The sequence below is a fragment of the Felis catus genome, chromosome B3 (genome assembly GCF_018350175.1).
Source record: "Felis catus isolate Fca126 chromosome B3, F.catus_Fca126_mat1.0, whole genome shotgun sequence".
NCBI lineage: Eukaryota > Metazoa > Chordata > Mammalia > Carnivora > Felidae > Felis > Felis catus.
In genome coordinates, this window is record NC_058373.1 from 135,817,707 (window position 1) to 135,836,032 (window position 18,326).

At 54.8% G+C, this 18,326-nt stretch overlaps 1 protein-coding gene across 6 annotated transcripts in view; it reads right to left on the bottom strand.

The window, feature by feature from the left end:
* Positions 1–18,326, bottom strand: part of ITPK1 (inositol-tetrakisphosphate 1-kinase) — a 178,302-nt gene that overhangs the window by 62,949 nt on the left and 97,027 nt on the right. For 3 of the 6 annotated variants that reach the window (XM_023255971.2, XM_023255973.2, XM_023255972.2), the window contains one exon: positions 9,483–9,608. The exons of 1 other annotated variant lie outside the window; for it this stretch is intronic. In XM_023255971.2, coding sequence (XP_023111739.1) covers positions 9,483–9,608 — 126 coding nt within the window. Of the gene's footprint in view, positions 1–1,345; positions 1,615–1,788; positions 2,141–9,482; positions 9,609–18,326 lie in introns of those variants that run through there. 2 more of the 6 variants (XM_019833538.3, XM_019833537.3) reach the window with 2 other exon arrangements.

Genomic DNA, 18,326 nt, shown 5'->3' on the forward strand with positions numbered 1-18,326 from the left:
CCCACGGGCTCCCCTGCACTTTGCTGGGGGTGCCAGCGTTAGTCACAGAACTCGGGGTGCCCACACTGCTGTCGGTGGGGGTAGAGGAGTCGTGTGGAACCAGTGCAGGGTTTGCAGCACGCTGCTGAACTCTGGGAACGCCAAGGGCCACTGTAGCCAGAGGTGCCTGGGCCCCTCACCTCTGTGCTCAGCCGCCCCAGCCTCCCCGCCTCCAGTACAGGCCCCAGCCGCACAGGACAGGGAGCCACTGCTGCCACACCACACCCCGTGGCAGTGACCCCGGGGCCGCAGACCACTGACTTCCCAGGGTCCTTTTCGGCCCTGCTCTAACCAGCAGGCATTGGGTATGCTCGCTTTGTATGCTCTTCCCTGGGCAAGTGCTTCAGCCTCACCGGCTTATTCAGTGTCCTCTGTGCCTGTCCTGCCAAAGAGCCTGGTAGACGCGCCCCCCCCGGCCTGCTCCACGATCACCCCTCAGTCAAAAGGCCTTAAATTTCGACCTCAGTCCCAGTTGTCAACTCCTCAGAGAAGCTGCAGGATGAAGTGGCAAGAACTTCCCTGTTAGACAAGCCTTGAGTTTCCTTCTTCCTAGAACTTCCCATAATTGGAGATTGTGTTCCTTTTTCCTGTTTGCTTGTGGTTTGTTTGCATTCCCCGTCCCCACACCCTGCATACACACACACAGATACACCTCTGTGGGGGCAGGGGCCCAGTCCACCTCATCTGTTTTATTGATCACTGTACCTGCAACTTCTTTGAGGATTTCTGGCACACAGGAAGTGCTCAATTAAGACTCATTGAATGAATGACATTAACAGATCTTCAATGACTGATCTTAGAGATCAATGAACAGGCTGAGAGGCGCAGGCCAGGTCAGGGGCTAGAAGCAAGGGGCTGTGGGCGGTGGGAGGCCTGAGACAGTGGGCATGGACCCCACCAGCATGAGCTGTGCAGGGAGGGGCTCAGAGAAGGAGGGTCCTCATGCCTCGGAGGACCGAGGTCAGCAGAGGCCGGCTTGGCTGGTGAGAAGCTTTGTGATTTACCAAAGGTGAAGGAAACCACAACGGCTTAACCGTGAGCATACAGCATACCCTAACCCTAACCCTAACCCTAACCCTAAGAGCATATGGGGAACGTGGAAGCCAAGTCAGGAAGTCATGGCCCCAAAACAGGCCAGGAGGAGAATGGAAGAAGGTGAGCTTTCTGCTACAGGTGTTACCAAAAGAAGAATCCACGAAGACTTCAGACCTCCTGGCCTGAAGACCCCAATCTCCAAAACTCAGATACTGTATCCAATGAGGGCTCCTCAGTATCCACGCTTTTAAATCAGAAGGGCTTCACTTACCCACCGGAACTCTCAGAGCTGCCGAGCTCCCAGAAAGGCAGAGGTCTCGACCCGGGAGCGAGCCTGCCCCCAGGAGACACACAGTAGTGTCCGGGGACAGTTTTGGCTGTCACAATTGAGGGTGGCGCTCCTGGCACTTAGTGGGTGGGGCCCAGGGATGCTGCTGGACACCCCACGGTGCACAGGATGGCCCCACAGTACAGAATCATCCAGCCTAACAAGTCAACAGTGCCGAGGCTAAGGAACCCTGAAACTACGTGCATAAAAGTTCCTTCGTCAACCCTGGAAAAATTTATTATTAATAAACGTTAGTATTTCTGAAACCCAATGCACCTCAAACCCTGACTGCCTCCCTCCCCCGCCCCCCGCCCCCCCCCCCCCCCACGGCCAGTGTGCTGGGTCAAAGCTCAGGCTCCCAGGGCAGCCGGCCCCTCCCACTGTACCGCCTGGTGCTGTACAAAGTCCTGCTCTGCTTGGGGCTGGTAACAGGGTCATAAAGTCGTGGGTCTGCCTGGGGGACCAGTCTTCCTCTCCACACAGGAAAGGCCCTGCACACAGCTAATGGCACTAAATGGCACCAACCTCCCCTGGGGAGAAAGAATGATTCACCGTCACCGCCTGATCTGGGCGCACAATGGGCAGATTGTGTGGCCATCTCCACCACGGCGGGGGGTGGGGAGGGTGGCCTTGTAACCCAGGGCAGGAGTCACGACGAGACTGACTTCATGGCCACCTCAGGACAGGATCTGTCCTCTGAGGCCAGGGTCACCAACTATGCCCAGTTCTGCCTCCCCTGGCATCTGCTGGTTAACGTTTATCACTGTGCAGCACCAGCTGGGTCGGAGGCAATCCCAGACGGTGGTGACCTCTTCCTTCAGGTGCCCCTGCATCACTGGCCCTCACACCCCAAAGCCATTCTGAGGCCTATCTGAAAGAGCACGAGCTATGATCCTGGCTCCTTCGTGTTTGGACTAAGCAACCCCGGGCGAGTACCTTAACTTCCTCGGGCCTGTATCCTTACCTGGAAAAGGGGGAAGTAATTCCATTCTCCCAGGCACTGACAGAAGCACAAAGTGAGATAAGAGATGTGGAGCGCCCCGGGCACCGAAGGCCAGCTGGGACCTGCTCGGGAAGCGGTAGCCTCTCACAGGGCTCCATGGTGGCCGCCCAGATCCTTTGCTGGCGCCCAGGGTTCCGATTCTGACACCACCAGCCAGGAGGCCACAGGCCACTAAGCGCTGCTTCCAAACTGACAGAAACTCACTTAATTTACGTCAGGTTTAGGTATCATCTCCCTAATCAGGTTAGAAGGCCTGGAACGACAGAATCTGGTTTGTTCTGCTTCCCCTCCATCCCTCCAGCTTGCGGCACAGAGCCCCAGGCTGGCGGCCCACCCAGTAAACATCTGAGGTTGGAAGGGTTTGATCCAGCACGGCTGGGAAATCATTTCTGAGCCCTAGGGGTCGGGGGCAGCGCGGAGCTCTGGTCTCGGAGGTGATCACCGCTGCTCACAGCAGCCACCTTTGGAGGTGGCCACCGCAGCTTTCAATGTCCCCATCCTACGGTGCCATCCCAGCACGTTCCCTGGACGGCAGGTGGGGCGACCGGGGAGGGGTGGAGCCGGGCATGTCCCCTGACCACCACCGGGCCCTGCCTTTAGTTGAAGTCAGTGCTCATTTCACAGAGAACACCTCCAATCTGGGGACATTTTCATAATCACTGCCTCACTGACTACAATCGTGACTGAGGACTCCTAGGTCAGCTGTGACACGTAGCTACTGTCCATATGGTGGTGGTTGTGGTGGCAGCAATAATAATAGTAATAATAATAATAATAATAATAATAATAATAATAGGCTGGCATGACGGAAGGGTCACTCAGTGCTACACCTGTCATCACGCCCCAGGCACTACTGGTAAGGAAGAGCGGGGGACCACGTGTACACGCGTGCACACGCTCGGAGCAGGCGCCGCTCCAAGGGCACTGTGCCTGTCAGTTGCTCAAGCCTCACAGCAACTGCCACGTTTAAGCCTCAGAAGGAAAGCGCACGGTGGGGCTGCTGGATTACTGTCACCGCAGACGGCCCCCTGGCCCTCAAGCAGATCATAAGTGCCTGGCTCCCTGCGGTCAGTCATGGCCACGAGAATCAATGAGGCCACGGCACGCGTCACCCTGGGGCATAAACTATGAGCCAGAGCGCGCTTCGCGGATTTCTCTTCCTTCTGCCGTGAGGACCGGTCTGCTGCCGCTCTGTCACCCCAGCTCTCAGGCGCGCAGAGCTCAGCCGGCCCTCTGACGACGTGGGCCCCAGGGTAGGAACAAGCCTGCGCTGAGTTGCAGGACCCGCCTCTTACTGCGGTGCGGCCGAGCCTATCTGGACAGACCGGAGCAGGAAGGGCCTTGGAAGCCATCTCCTCCGACGTCTGAGGAAACCGGACTCTGCAGCTAGACTGGGAGGCAGTGGCAGGTCACACATGGGCCCCAGCAGAGGCCCCTGCCTGGCCTCCGAGGCCGTCAAGCCCACATGGCCAGTGCTCTGAGCGCTGGCCACGGTCAACACACTCGGTCCTCCCGCAGCCCCGGGAGGCAGGGACTAGGACTGCCCCTATCTTACAGATAAGGGAACTGAAGAACAGGGGAACTTAAAAGACATTCCCAAGGCCAACCAGCAGGAAGCGGTGGGGAGAGCTCTGAACCCAGGCAACGGACTCCCGTGTCGGTGTTCCGAACCGTTCTGCTCTGGGGGATAATAACAGGCCAGAGGAAGAAAAAGGCAAATCTGTGGGCTCCAGACATCTATGCACGAAGTGTACGAAGGGCTCCAGGAAAGGTATACAAATGACCAACGAGCACACGGAAAGATGCCTGACAGCATCGGCCATCATCAGGGAGATTTAAATCAAAACCACAAGATATTTAAGTCAAATTTAAATCAAAACCACTTCACCCCCGCTAGGATGGCTAAAGTCAGAGCTGGGTGAGTGCTGGTGAGGATGTGGAGAAAGCAAAACCCTTCTGCGCTGCTGGTGGGCATGTAAAACGGTGCGGCTCTAGGAAAAACAGTCTGGTGGCTCCTGGATCGAGTAAACAGTAGCCACGTGGCCCAGCCATCCCCCTCCTGGGCGTATATTACCAGAAGGAATGAGAATGTGTACATACAAGCTTACGGCAGTGGTATTCTTAATAGCCAGAAGATGGAAACCCGTCATCTGCGACGTGGTGTATCCAAATGGAAGCTTACAGCCATCAAAAGGAAGGAAGCACCATTTCGCACCACGACAGGGATGAACCTGGAAAATGTCATGCTAAATGAAAGAAGCAGTCACATGCGGTCCAGTGCTCTGTGATTCCGTTCCTATGAAAGTCCAGAATAGGGAAATCTACAAAGACAGAAAGTGGTGGCTACTCAGGGCCGGGAGGGGAGGTGACGGTTAAAGATTTGGGGTCTCTTTCCAGGGTGAGGAAAATGTCCTAAAATGGACTGCACAGATCTATGAATACACTAAAACCCATCGATGATACACTTTAAGTGAGTGAATGGAATGGCACGTGAGTTCTATCTCAATAAACCGGTTTTTCAAGATGAGGGGTCGGGGGTGGGGAGCCGAGCTACTGAGAGTTGATTCAAAAAGCTGGTTCCTTTCAGGTAAAACAATCATTTAAAAAAACCAACTGTGCAAAGCGTGCCTTCTCTGCCTGCAACCAGGAGGCGAGGAAAGAGCTCCCTTCCCAGATCCATTTCATACAATCAAAGGGCTGCCGGGGACCTGAGAGGGGAGTGGGGCATTGCCCCTCATGGGCCCGTCGGGGGCCTGCGGTAGGGGCGCTCAGAGGATCACAGGGGCCCTGGGATGAGGACGGGGCAGTGCTGAGCCCCCAGGGGCATGAGCTCTCTCTTCTTCACTGCAGAAACTGCCAGGCTCCAACGACTATGGTGTCCTCACTACTCAGAGTTCATCTTGCCTTGGCAATTTCCCCCTCCTAAGCAGGCCCTCTCTCATTCCAGTGAAATCTGATCTTCTCACTCTAACCCCTGGCCTGCAGGATAAAGTCCAAGCTCCCCAGCCCGTTCCTCCTGCAGCTCCCCACACCCCAAGGCTTCCCCAGGCGCAGCCACCAGGCAGCACGATCTGCCTCATGAGCCCTCCCTGTGTCCCGTTCCCAGCTGCCCCCCGGAGCCATTTGCTCCTTTCTCTGACCCACCAGGATGCCCTGCACGAAGCCAGCACCACAAAGCTCCTTCACTGCACAAACACACAGGCACAATTCCTATGTAGCAGGCACCATGGGAGGCAGTGAGGATACCCGGTGAGCTCGGAGCAGATGCAATCCCCGCCCCTGCAGCTAATAACCCCCAGAGGGACACACAGTAGGGACTGATAAAGCATGATGTGCTTCCAAAGTGAGGGAAGGAAAAGCATAAAACTATGAGGGCCTGGGATGGCGGATATGTCCTTGGTGAGATAATCAGGGAGGTATCCCTAAGGAAGGGGCACCTGAGCTGAGAGCTGGGAGCGAAGAAGGAATTTCAAGCACAAGGACAGCTTGTGCAAAGGCACTGAGGTGGCCAAGAGCTCAGAGCTTGAGGGGCAGGTGGGACAAGATGAAGATGTGGAGAGAGGCAACAGCCAGATCCCACAGGCCTCGTGGGCCTTGTTAAAAACCGAAGTCTTTGTTACGGCTGCAAAGAGACGGTACATGGTTAGACACCAGGACGTGATCAGATCTGGCTTTGCCCTAACTCATCACTCTGGGTTCCTACTCGGCCTCCCCGCGGGGCTCGGCCTCGCGTGGAAGGTGCTCGGCAAACAGCGTGTCGCACAAAAAACAGCTCCGGTATTCAGACTATCTGTGGGGTTCCGGGACTATCTGTGGAACACTTCACAATCTCCCAGCCTAATCAAGACAGGAGAAGAGGTGTCAATTTAAACTCAAACCTCGTTTTTCCAAGCTCATTCAGGGAAAGCCCCAGGATGATCCTCCTAGAAAGCTCCACATGCCCCACAGAACACAATCACTGTAACCCTTCTGGGCAATTCTGGGGCTGGAAGGGGCAGCAGAAGGTCTGCCCCCAGCCCCTGTCCCGCCAGGTTGCCCTGGATGCCACAGTGAGAAGAAGGTTCTCCAGGCATCCCTGAGGAAATAGCTTCAGAGGCCAGGGCTCCCCTGAGCATGGGGACAGGGACCCTCCCACCACCGCAGCCCCACTTGCCGAAATGGGCAGGGCCCTCAAGGTCTGTGCACTGATACATGAATCTCGGGCAGAGAGACAGCAGCACCAGGCTGCTGGCTCCACATGAACCCTGGTGCAGAAAAACAACTGAATCATCCTGATAATTCTCCAAGCAAAGCTCTCTTGGGGCCAATATTTAAAAAAAAAAAAAAAAAAAGACTTAAGTAGTAGTTTCTATGGCAACCAGCTTTAGTGATCCGCAGTGAACCCCAGGCCCACACCCTCCAACCTGTCCTCAAAGGCAGCCAGGGAAAAAGCATAACCTCTCAGCTCTGAGAATGCCTTTCTATCCCAGGCTAAAGGCCTCATGGCAGCATCCCGGGAGCAGAATGCTGTAGGGCTGGTCAGAACACCTCAGACCCTCCTCTTCCTCGACTCACTTCTCCTGCCCTCAAGTATCGCATCTGGAGAAGGCCCTTCAAGACAAGCCCCTTCTGGGGCAAACCATTATACTCTGTTTTCTTATTCACGACAAACTGCAGAAAGGCCAGCTTTGCAAACCCAAGCCCTGGGTTCTGCTTCCCCGCTACTGACCCTACGGCCCTTACCCACCCAAGCCAACATCTCCTTGTTAAAGTCCAGCATATATATTAAAACAAGAATCTGAAAACAAGGGACGTGACCAAGGTCAAGCGCCAGTTTATCGGGTCTGGCCATGAATCCTATAGCAGAAGCGGGTGACCAGGTCAGCGCTGACAGTGACTTGATGGCAGGAGGGAGGCTGGAGTGTAGCCGACTGGGCCTCTCCCCTGGCCCTCACCCGGCGTCCCTTGGTCCTTCTCTTCACCAGCCCCTGCCTGTCCCCTCTCTTCCTGGGGCCTCTGGAAAGCCCAGCCTGTCACCCTTTTCCCTAAAGGATTGTTCTCTTCACAAAGGAGGAAACGTCCTGGCCTTATCAGACATCCGGCTTCATGCTCGAGCACAGAGCACAGGGAAAATTTATCCCCAAAATACCAAGGCTGGAAGGTTATACTGAGGTCACCTCAGTCATCTGAGGGCTGGCCGAGTGTGTGTGCCCTGGCTGGGACAGGCTCCAGGGAATCCAGTCAAGACTTCCCTGGGAAATGCACCCGGTGGCTGAAAGCTCGAAGCCACACGTCCCCACATCCCACCCCCTCCCCCAGCCCTGCGGAACTTTCTCTTCTACCAAGAACACAACACAGGGGACCCAGTTCTCCTTCATGGTTTAGCCATCCCCTGCCCGGGATTGTGGGCTGTGCATGTGTTTATGGGAAGTGAGGGATGGGGATCCCCCTACGGGAGCTTGGTCAGGGCACTGAGGCAGGCTGGGGGCTACACCCTTGATCTAGGAGGACAGCAGGAATGTAACAGTGGTGGTCGTACTCAAGTCCGAGAGGCAGAAGCAGCTCCTTTATGCACACGGACGTTTACTTCTCACAGCAACCTGTCCATCCTAAGGAGCAGGAAAAGGAAACTAAGGCTCAGGGAAGTCACGTCATCAAAATGGCAGTTGACCTTCTACTAAGCACCTGCTGGGGCCCGAGCAGTGTCAGGTACTCCAGCCAACATCATACAAAGTTTTCCTGATCCTAAAACCATCGTATAGATAAGAACACAGAGTCTCAGCAAGGTCACGGAGGAGCCCGAATGCGCCTTTCCCACGGCCTCCAGCCCTATGAAAGCAAGAGGGACTTCAGCTGGTCGGCAAGGCAAAGGCCCTGAAGGACACGACATGGGGGCAGCACCCCCTCCCCCCAGCATAGGGGCCACCGGCAGGCCACACCTGCTTCTGGGCTGCTTGCACACAGGATGTGGGGATCTGTGGCCAAGCTGGCCAAGGAGGGGGTGAGAGTCACAGGGAGGCAAGTAGGGCCCTGGACACATGGAGGAAAGAAAATGCTGTCAGCAGGAGGGCTACCGTGTGGTGAGGAGACTAAGGAGAGTCCCCTTTGTCCTGACAGAGAAAGACAGGACGTCCCATCTCCAATTATCACACACTGACAAGTGCTCGCTCAAGCATCCCCTCCCGCTAGGAAGGCCCTCCATTCTGGCCGCATTTTCACTGATAATACGACTTTGTTTTTCGTAACCCTCGAGCTGCTTTCCAGAGGCATGAATCACGGTCTTGTCCACGACAGAGAAAACCCAGGGCAAGTCAGCGGGGGCAAAGGCAGCACCTCCCGAGGTCCCGAGGTGGCGGGTGGGTCATCACGGGGTCAAGATCTGGGAGGCTGTGGGAGGAAATGGGACCGGGAGGAGGGACCAGCCAAGAGGATCCAGTCCACGCTCAGAGACAGGCACGCAGGGGTCAAAGCAGTCGGCACAGCGAGGGAGCTTCCCACCAAGGCAGGACTCGGGGAGCTAGTAAGGCTATTGTTATTTTTTTAAAGTTTATTTATTTACTTATTTGGGGGGGGGGGGGCAGAGAGACAGAGGGAGAGAGAAAACCCCAAACAGGCTCTGCACTGTCAGTTCAGAGCCTGATGCAGGGCTCAATCTCACAACTATGAGCTCATGACCTGAGCAGAAACCAAGAATCAGATGCTTAACTGACTGAGCCACCCAGGCGCCCCAAGGGTGTTCTACTTCAAAGGCCCCTAGGATTCCCTTTCTCAAAGCCTGGCAAGAGGGTCCCACCCCTCATGCCAGCTCAGAACCACTGACTGTGACTGTATGTGCTGAGGGTGTGGGGGTCACATCTGGACTCCACAGTGTCCTGATCTACACAGGTAGAGAGCAGAGGAGGTGCCAGCCATGCCCTGGATGGACCCCATTTTACACCCAAAGAGACCGAGGCCCTGGCAGGGAAGCACCTGACCCCAGGCCATGTGCTGGGGCAGCAACAGAACCATTACCCCGGACTACTCAGCAAGACAACTGCTACGGCTTCAGAGATGCACAGAGCCCTTCTCAGGCCTTCCCTCCTCACCATCCTTGCTCACCTGGAACCTGTGTACCAGCTCCAGGGACTGGCTGTCATTCTGGTCGGCTTCAAGGATGACATCCGTCAGCTTGTGGATGATGACGTCCAGGGGGCCTTGTTCCTCAATTGGCCGGCTAAGGTTCAGCTGCCAGGGGAGACAGAAGGACACCGAGAAAAAGAAGAGCGTCAGCACCTGGGCCGACTGTCCCCACCGTACTCCCCACCCTTCTGCCCGTCCCTGACGCACTGGGGAAACACGGACGGGACAGCACACACCCACGAAGATCCCAGACTCCTCCACAGCAGGGCCCGAGCCCCATGCCACCCCGCTTCTAGAAGACACACACGTGAAATCGAGGCATCTACTGGTTGAGCAGGCATCACCACGAAATCGTCTTATAGAGAAAACGTATACTGAACGTGTCCCATCTGGCCAATGACCTGGATTTTTCAGGTAGGGAAACGAGGGCTCTGAAGCCACGCAGCCGGGTCTCAACTGAGATCTAAGGAGACACGCTTCCCACGAAACTACAGTCTCAGCAAAGCTGTGATCTTCACGAACCAAAGAGGCGCTGCTTTCACAGGCCGGCAGCTTGTACTTCACACGGAAACCAGGGCTCATCACAGACACGGTGAGGGAGTGCGGGGCTGCCTGGAGCCCGTGAGGCGCAGCCGGCCCCGCTCTGCTGGGGGCTGTGTTTATTTTTTCAAGAATGCGGGGTTAGGAAGATCACATCCCCAGGGAGCCAGAGCCGCCCCGCTGACAGACAGTCGGCATCACCTGACCCCAAGGCAGGAGCACCTGCCAACAGCCAGGACGGCCTGACACCGCGCTTCCTGACCTGCCAGATGTCCGCCGCCCGGCACACGGCCACCGCCACCTGCAAGGCCGGTCCCTCGGAGGCAGCGGCGCCAGCCCGGCACCTGGCTGACCCCCTGGATGGCCTCAGGAGAGGCCAGAGAAAGCCACCGGCCCCACCCCTACACCCATCCCCGCACAAGTGGGGCTCCCTCCAGGAGTCAAGGCTGACTGTTTCAAAGTTGGGAGTAGAGAAATCACAGTGACGGCTACACACGTTCACTCTGGGTGATAAAAACTACGTTTTCATGCTCCAACCATGGGGATAAGAGGTGATTTTACAAATGAGGAGAGTGGGGAATATGGACTTTGGAAACCTCACTAGGATCTGCCAGCAGGAAAGTGGTGGTGCTCACAGGCACATGCGAGGCTGGGCTTGTCACTCAGTGCCCCCGGCCCCATCCCTGACCCTCCGTGAGCCTTGGGAGGCTGTCCCCTAGTGCCACAACCACCTAGCGGCCCTGTCCTCTGGCCGAGTGGCCAACTGGAGGCACGTGAGAAGAAGGGAGAGGGAAAAGTCTGGCTGTCTGTTCCCACTGTCCTCACGTCCCCGCCATACTTCTGCCAATAGCCACCATCCCTGCCAAGCAGACAGTCCCTCCGCTGCCTCTGGGCCCCCGTACACCACCTTCCCTCCCCTTGTCCCCTCCGGCCTGGGGTGGTGACAGCTTGCCACTCTGGGGTGCCTCACCATATCCTGCTGGCTGCTTTGACCCAGCCCACACCTGTCATCCTCTCTTATTTAAACTCTTATCTAATTAAACCTTCAGAAAGTACCAGCTCTTTCCTCATGGTATCCTTAACTCGTTGTTGTTGTTGTTGTTGTTGTTGTTGTTGTTGTTTTTAATATCTGCCAGAAAAGATGTTAAGGGACTTCTCCTATTAAAAAAAAAAAAAAAATCCCAGGGCACCTGGCTGGCTCAGTTGGTTAAGTGTCCAACTCGTGATTTCAGCTCAAGTCATGATCCCACGGCTAGTGAGACCGAGCCCCACATCGGGATCTGCGCTGACAGTGTGGAGCCTGCTTGGGATTCTCAGTCTCTCCCTCCCTCTCTGCCCCTCCCCTGCGTGTGTTCTCCCTCTTTCTCTTCCTCAAAACTAAATGAACATTTTTTTTAATCCCATGGATCTCACAATAATACTGAAAGAGACTCTTCCCACCCCATGGTGACTAGCCTGTATACAGAACAAAAAGTCAGACTAGCTGAGAAGCCGACCTTCCCTTCTAGGGCTCCTGGGTGGGAAGGGAAGCAGCACTTGCTATCCTCACATCAAGCCCCAGAGCTAAAGGTGACATTGTCACCATCACAGACCAGGACACCAAGAGCCCAAGGCACCCACTAAGTGACCAGGCAAGGCAATGTGACTGGGAAGAGGCCCAGCTGGGGCCTGGATGGAGGCCAAACAGTAGCCCCTGTGGGCTCAGCCTGCAGCCGAGCTGCCCAGTGTCCTGGACCAATGCACGAGCCCGGCTCATCATCCCCCCAGGCCTCAGTTTCCCCTCCGACGAACAGAGGAACTTGCAAGGACCCTTCTGGTTCTGTCTGTGGATTCGGTATTACATTCCCATCCAACTCCACTTCCCAGGAAACCAAAAAACGAGAAACAGAACTTGAAGGAAGAGACCAAAGCCGGTGGGAGGTGGTAACCTGGGCAAAGAACAGCAAATTCGCAAGAGATGCCATAGGTCCCAACCCATTTTTGCCGTAACCCGTGGCTCCACCATGACAGGTGCCACAAACAGGAGACCGATATTTTCAGACCAAGGCAGCTAGAAATAGAAGAGAACTGGGTCACATGGGAGATGCTGGGCTGTCGGAAGCTCCATCCCCACTCCTCCAAAGAGAAGCTTCCAGGTCTCCTGTGCAGTATGAGGGGACACAAATGTGTCCCTGTGGTTTTGGGGAAGGAGGTGGACAAGGGAGATACCCCTGGCTCGTCCCTGCCTGACATCAGCCTGCAGCCTGCAGACCTGACAGGCATGGGCTGTTTGGAAAACAAGCTCTCCGCGTTCCCGGCCGCTCCACTGAAGGTAAACAGTTGAGTTCTGGAAGCCAGCCACCTTCCTTTGTATATTTTCCAAGCATTTTTATGCCAATAAAACCCTTTCACGAGAACGGCAACTTGGGACACACATCAGGCCTGGTCTGGTCCTGGCTCGGCCGTCTCTCTCACGGCAGCATCTCTGCTGAGGCCTGAGTGGAGCCGTCACTGGTTCCAGAAGGTTCCCCAGCACATCTTCTCCTCAAGTAGCCAGATAAGCCATGATCGCCCTGAGGGGTCTATCCTCCTACAAATGCCTCGAGGGGACTCTGGTCTCTCACTGCTGGCTGGGAAGGAGGAGGTGGGCACTCAGGCAGGGTCATGCTGGGAGAGTGGCTGGCTCCCAAGAAGCCAGGACACGGCAGAAGAGGGGACCCTGGTGGGCCAGGTTTCATTTCTCAAGATGGGGTGGGGAGGGGGGACTCAGGCAGAAGGGAACTCGTTCAACTGTCATTTTGTTTTTCTGACCACACTCTGCCTCCAGAAAAGGGAACTTTCCCAGGAACTTGTTCTCTTCTGCGGAAAGGGTCTGATCTGTCCCTCGGCCAGGAACAAGGATGTCTCAATGAAAGGGCTGCCCGCTGTGGCCAGAGGAGGTCTGTGGGTGCCATGCTTCCAAGTCACGCCATCCTGCGAGGCCAATGCCGGACGCCGTTCTGCACAGAGCTCAGAGCTCAGGATTCGGGTGAAACAAGGACCCACTGTTTCCCTCGGCTACGAAGGCAGGAGGCTGACTGGAGATGGGGGGCAGGGGGCGCCGGGAGCAGTTGGGACAAAGGCCTGCAAACCCCAATGGCCGGAAAGTTACCTCTGACTCCCGAAGCAAGCAACCCAATCATGCCCAGCCTAGGATCCAAGGTGAGCTAGACTCTGACTCTCCCCACGTCTCCCACCACCTGGTCTGGGAGGAAGATGTGCATGGCAGAAGCCTGGAAACCCCATCACAGCTCAGCTGCTCCTGGGCTGGGCAGGAGATTTAACTGCTCTGCACCTCAGTTTCCACAAAATGAGGATGTTCCCTTACTGGGCTATTTTGGGATTAGAACATCCCATTTATGGATGGGGCACAGGGTAGATGTCCAGCAGGTGCGTTAATACTGCTCTGGGTGCTTAGACAACTAAGGACCCGCCTCTGCCTACTCAATTGACAAGTATCCCCTGGGCACCTCCTGGGCACCAGATGCAGAGTCCCTGTGCTCCCCTCTCGAGGCTCTCTGTCAGTAACCCAGTGAGTGTCCCAGCTCACTCTGGAAGCTGGCCCAAGCGATACAGCTACATGTCACTCCAGGCCCCACATGGGAGACAAGTTCCTGTGTCTGAGCTGCCCCTCTGCCCAGAATATCCCCTGGCCCCACGTCCCCTTGTCCCCAAAGTGACAAGTCCCAGCTCCAAAGCTCAATCCTTTTCCAGACTTCTCAACTTGTTCTACCCCAAACAGGAAGATTTAATGGCTCCCTGGTCTCGCCCATATCCCTGGGACCCCCTGCGTATCCTTCAGGGACTGCTACCTAACTTCTAAATATAAAGTCCTTCCTGGGGCGCCTGGGTGGCTCAGTCGGTTGGGCGTCCGACTTCGGCTCAGGTCATGACCTCGCAGTCCATGAATTCGAGGTCCGTGAGTTCGAGCCCCGTGTCGGGCTCTGTGCTGACAGCTCGGAGCCTGGAGCCTGCTTCGGATTCTGTGTCTCCCTCTCTCTGGCCCTCCCCCGCTCATACTCTGTCTCACTCTCTCTCTCTCAAAGATAAACAAACGTTAAAAAAATATTAAAATAAAATAAAATAAAACAAAATAAAGTCCTTCCTCTAATCCTGCCTCGTCCACCAGATCCTGAGATCCCCAAACACCAGGGCTGGGCCTGGCATCCCCAGGGAAGAGCTTGCTAACGTGTGCTAAACACAACCAGAAGTTCTGAAGAACACAGTGAACGATGCAGGCCTACCGGAAGGGGCATCCCGTGAAGCAGGGTGACGCTCTCCTCCTCAGGGGGTTACAAATGGCCTCCTGGAGGAGGAGGGAGAGAGCAAAACGGGACCTCCAGAGGTGACTGGAGGAAGACAGGTGTAACGCAGGCCTACTGACGCTTGTCAAGTCCAAATGCATCACGTGCCACAGGCTACCCTCTGCAGAAGGAGCTTGTCCTACGGCACTGACCCCTGAATGCCACCCTGGCAGGGGTGGCCCATGACCACCCCTCTCTCATGCTGCATCTGCAGGCTGGAAACAGGGGATCCCAGGGAGCCAGGCACCTCCCACGACCACAGTTGTGCTATGGGGTGAACACCTAATAAATCTCGAGCGTGTTAAGGCAAAATCTGTAGGTTGTAGGCTGAAAGTTTGCCTCCCCGAATATGGTCCCCAAGGACAGTGTGTGTGTGGAGTGAGGAGAAGGGCCCCCCAAGATGAGAACAGGGCAGGGAGCTCCAGCTCTTCCTTCTCACCTAAACTTCCACACGTGCTTCCCTGACAGGATCAATAAGCAGCCAGATATGACAAAAATGTAAAACCATCTCTGGGGCTCAAAAGGGAGGCTGGGGACCCGGGGAAAACTGGCTCCCAACCCATGCTGGGGCCGCTCATCCTCTCTGGATACAAGATGCAGGGTGTCCTATGACCTCAGAAGCCTGGGCTGCTGAAAACAATCTACGCCTCTCTGAACGGTCAGACGGGCTGCAAGTGCAGCCCACGTGGGAGTTGGACAGGCTTAAGGACCATCCTCCCAGAACCTCAGCTTCACGGCGCAAAGACCCATTGTCCTGTGGCCAGGACGCAGATCTCGCCCACTTGCTCTGAGCTGGGCCCTGTTCTAAGCACTTTACACATATAGCTTCTCATACAGTTCTTGCAACAGCCTGAGATGGGGACCCACTATAGGCACAGAGATTGAATAACACACCAAGGACTCACAGCGCACGCAGACTCTTAACCGTTCCCAGCCAACAGCACGGTGGTGAAACAACCCCGTGGGACTCCCTGGGTGTTAGCACAGTCTTTTGTTCTAATGACACACAGCTTGGGGGCCTCCAGATGGGAGCTGGTCACCAGAACGAGCAAGCCATGATTAGAAGTCTGGAACTTTCAGCCCCATCTCCTGTCCTCCAGCAAGAGGAGAGGGGCTGAAATCTGAGCTGATGATCGATCACGCCAACATGATGAACACTCCATAAAAAGCCCAAAGGTACGGGGCTCGGGGAGCGTCGGTGAACACACGGAGGTGCTAAGGGGCTCCGAGAGGACAGGGAGAATCCACATCCTTCCCCACACATCTTGCCCTGCACGTCTCTTCCACCTGGATGGTCAAGTAGGTCCTTCATCATATCCCTTTATAATAAAGCCAGCAAACAGGAAGTGAATTGATCCTGAGTTCTGTGAGCCACTCTAGCAAATTCATCAAATTAATCAAACCTGACAAGGGGGTCCTTCCAACTGAGAGCCGGCTGGTCAGGAACACGGATGACAAGCTGGACTGGAGAGTAGCATCTGAAGGGTGGGAGCCAGAGGACAGTCTTGTGGGACTGAGCCCTTTGCCTGTGGGATCCAACACCACCTCCCGGTAGAGGGCGTCAGAACTGGGTTACATTGCAAGACAGCCAACGGGGGGTCACGGCACTGCTTGGTGTGGGAAAACATTCCCGCACACCTAGTGTTAGAAGCGTTTTGATTGTGAAGAAGTGTGATGACAGCAAACGAGAAACACGGGAGGTGCGTTTTCCCTACTCGATAGCACAATCCATAAACACCAGCTATTACATTTCCCTATTCTCATTCTTCACATGACTGCTGACCAGTGGAAATTTCCTTGACTTTTCTATCAAGAAGGACTCAAATACAAGTCAGAATTTGAATTTTGCAAAGCTAGGTCACTTGTACTGACTCACATTAGACTTCAAAGTGCTTGCTCCCACAGTAAAATTTATTGTCATTGTTGATGATGATGAACATTTACAAAGTTCTGACTTTGGGCCACATACTACGCTAACAAGAGCCCACCGCGTGAGGTACAGATGAGGACACCGAGTCACAGAGAGGTCAAGTAACATGCTCGGGGTCATGGTTACAGCTGCATGAGACTCCCGTCTCTCTCCTGCCAAAGCCAGACAATTAACCTCTAAACCAAAGGGTGTCCTGGGTGCCTGGGGCTTTCCTTCCATCCCGTTTTCCCTTAATCCACCCCTGCAGAGTGGTATGGTTTCAGCAGTGACTTCCGATCGAAGTCACTAGATGAAAAGTTTTGTCTCAATCAAGGTCCAGACGAAACAGCCCGGATCAAAGGCGAGGGGGCGCCAGTCTGTTTTATTCCTCTGCACTCTCCATGGGTCTGGGCATCTGGGATAGAGCTGCCATCTCCAACACTTAAAGCCTCGCCACGCAGGGGCAGGTCTCCGCGGAAGGAAAAGTCGGGTCTGGTGCCTCACGGTCAGACTTCAAATGGGAACCTGGCCTTGGAGGATGCAGCGCGGGTCGTGCGTTTCTTCAGCAGGATTGGTCCCAAAAGACAAGTTTGGACTCCCCAAGCCTTTTCTCGGGGAGAGAAGACTGAAGGCTTTTCCCCAGCAAGGGCAGCTCTCACTCCCAAAGGAGCTCAAAGTGGCCCTCAGAGAGGTCAGGAGCTGGAGGGCACGTGGGGCTGACCACCAAGACCAGCAGGCAGGGCCAAGGACAGGGCTGGTCACCCCAGTAGCTCCTGCCCCAGGAGGGGGAGAGGAACTGTCACCAACACTCCCTGACCCAATTCCCCAGTTTCTTAGTAACTGGTTTCCAGTTACTGGGTAATAAGAAACAGCGATGTGGTTAAGGCAGAAGAGTGAATAATCTTTCTCCCCTAGGAGACGAATGAGGAGCCAAAGTTGACTAAATGGAACCATGACAAATGTACCTTACAGTTCCAAAGTTCTGGCCATTTGCAAGCTGACTTTATTTCAAAGAGCCAAAAAGCTTATACCCACTCAGCAAGCGTGATTCCTTAAGAACAAGGCTGACCCCAGGTTCTCAGGAGCTAAGAAAACCCTGGCCCTGACCCAATGCCAGGGAGCCAGGTTCAAGAGTAGATTAAAAAGATAAACACACCCATGCCCTTTGACCCAGTAAGCCAACTCCTGGGAAGCTGGCCTAAGAAAAAAATCAACAGGTGGAAAATCACTCCTGGCCCAGGAACATTCACTGAGGCCACACCGACAAAAGGCACAGGACACAGAATACATGTCCCCAAACGGGGGACTGGATAGGTAACAACAGGCACCCCCACACCAGAAGACACTGAAGAATTACTAGATGGACAAGGCCTCGGAGAGACACGTGTGAAGGTGTGTCCCAACCACGTGAACCCACACTTGCTATGGACAAAGCTGGAAAGGAAACCCGAACACGAGAGGATCCTGGGCATAGAGGAGTCATTGTGGGTCTAAAGCCCATCTGGGATGGATGGGCTTCCTGATTCCCTTGCAACTGGGCCCAATCACGTGACTGTTCTGGCCAATGACCTGTGAGGTGGCGAACCGTCGCCTCCTGGCAGAACATTTACCTGCAAGGGCCCTCTCTTTCCCGTTGGCACAGCAATAGCGATGCTCAAGGGGGAGCCTTGATCTCTGAGCAACTATGAACAGAGGCCCCAGCTGCCTCCCCATGAGTGAGACATAACAACCCCCCTGTTTTAGGCTGCTAAGACTTGGGGTTATTTGTTAACACAGCACACCCTAGTCCTAAATTTTCTCTTTTTCCATTTGTTCAAACAGCAGTGGTGGAAGGGAAGGGGAAAGGGGGAGAAAAGTAAATGAAAGCAAATAATAACTTACAGCTAACCTATCAGGTCGAGACTGGGCTTTTTTTTTTAAGTAATAATTCAGTATGTGGATGCAATATGACAACGGGAATTTCTCCTGTAAGGGGGAAAGATTCAATGTCCAATCCTCTAGGATTGGAAGGGAGAAATCTTAAAAAAAAAATTTTTTTTAACGTTTATTTAT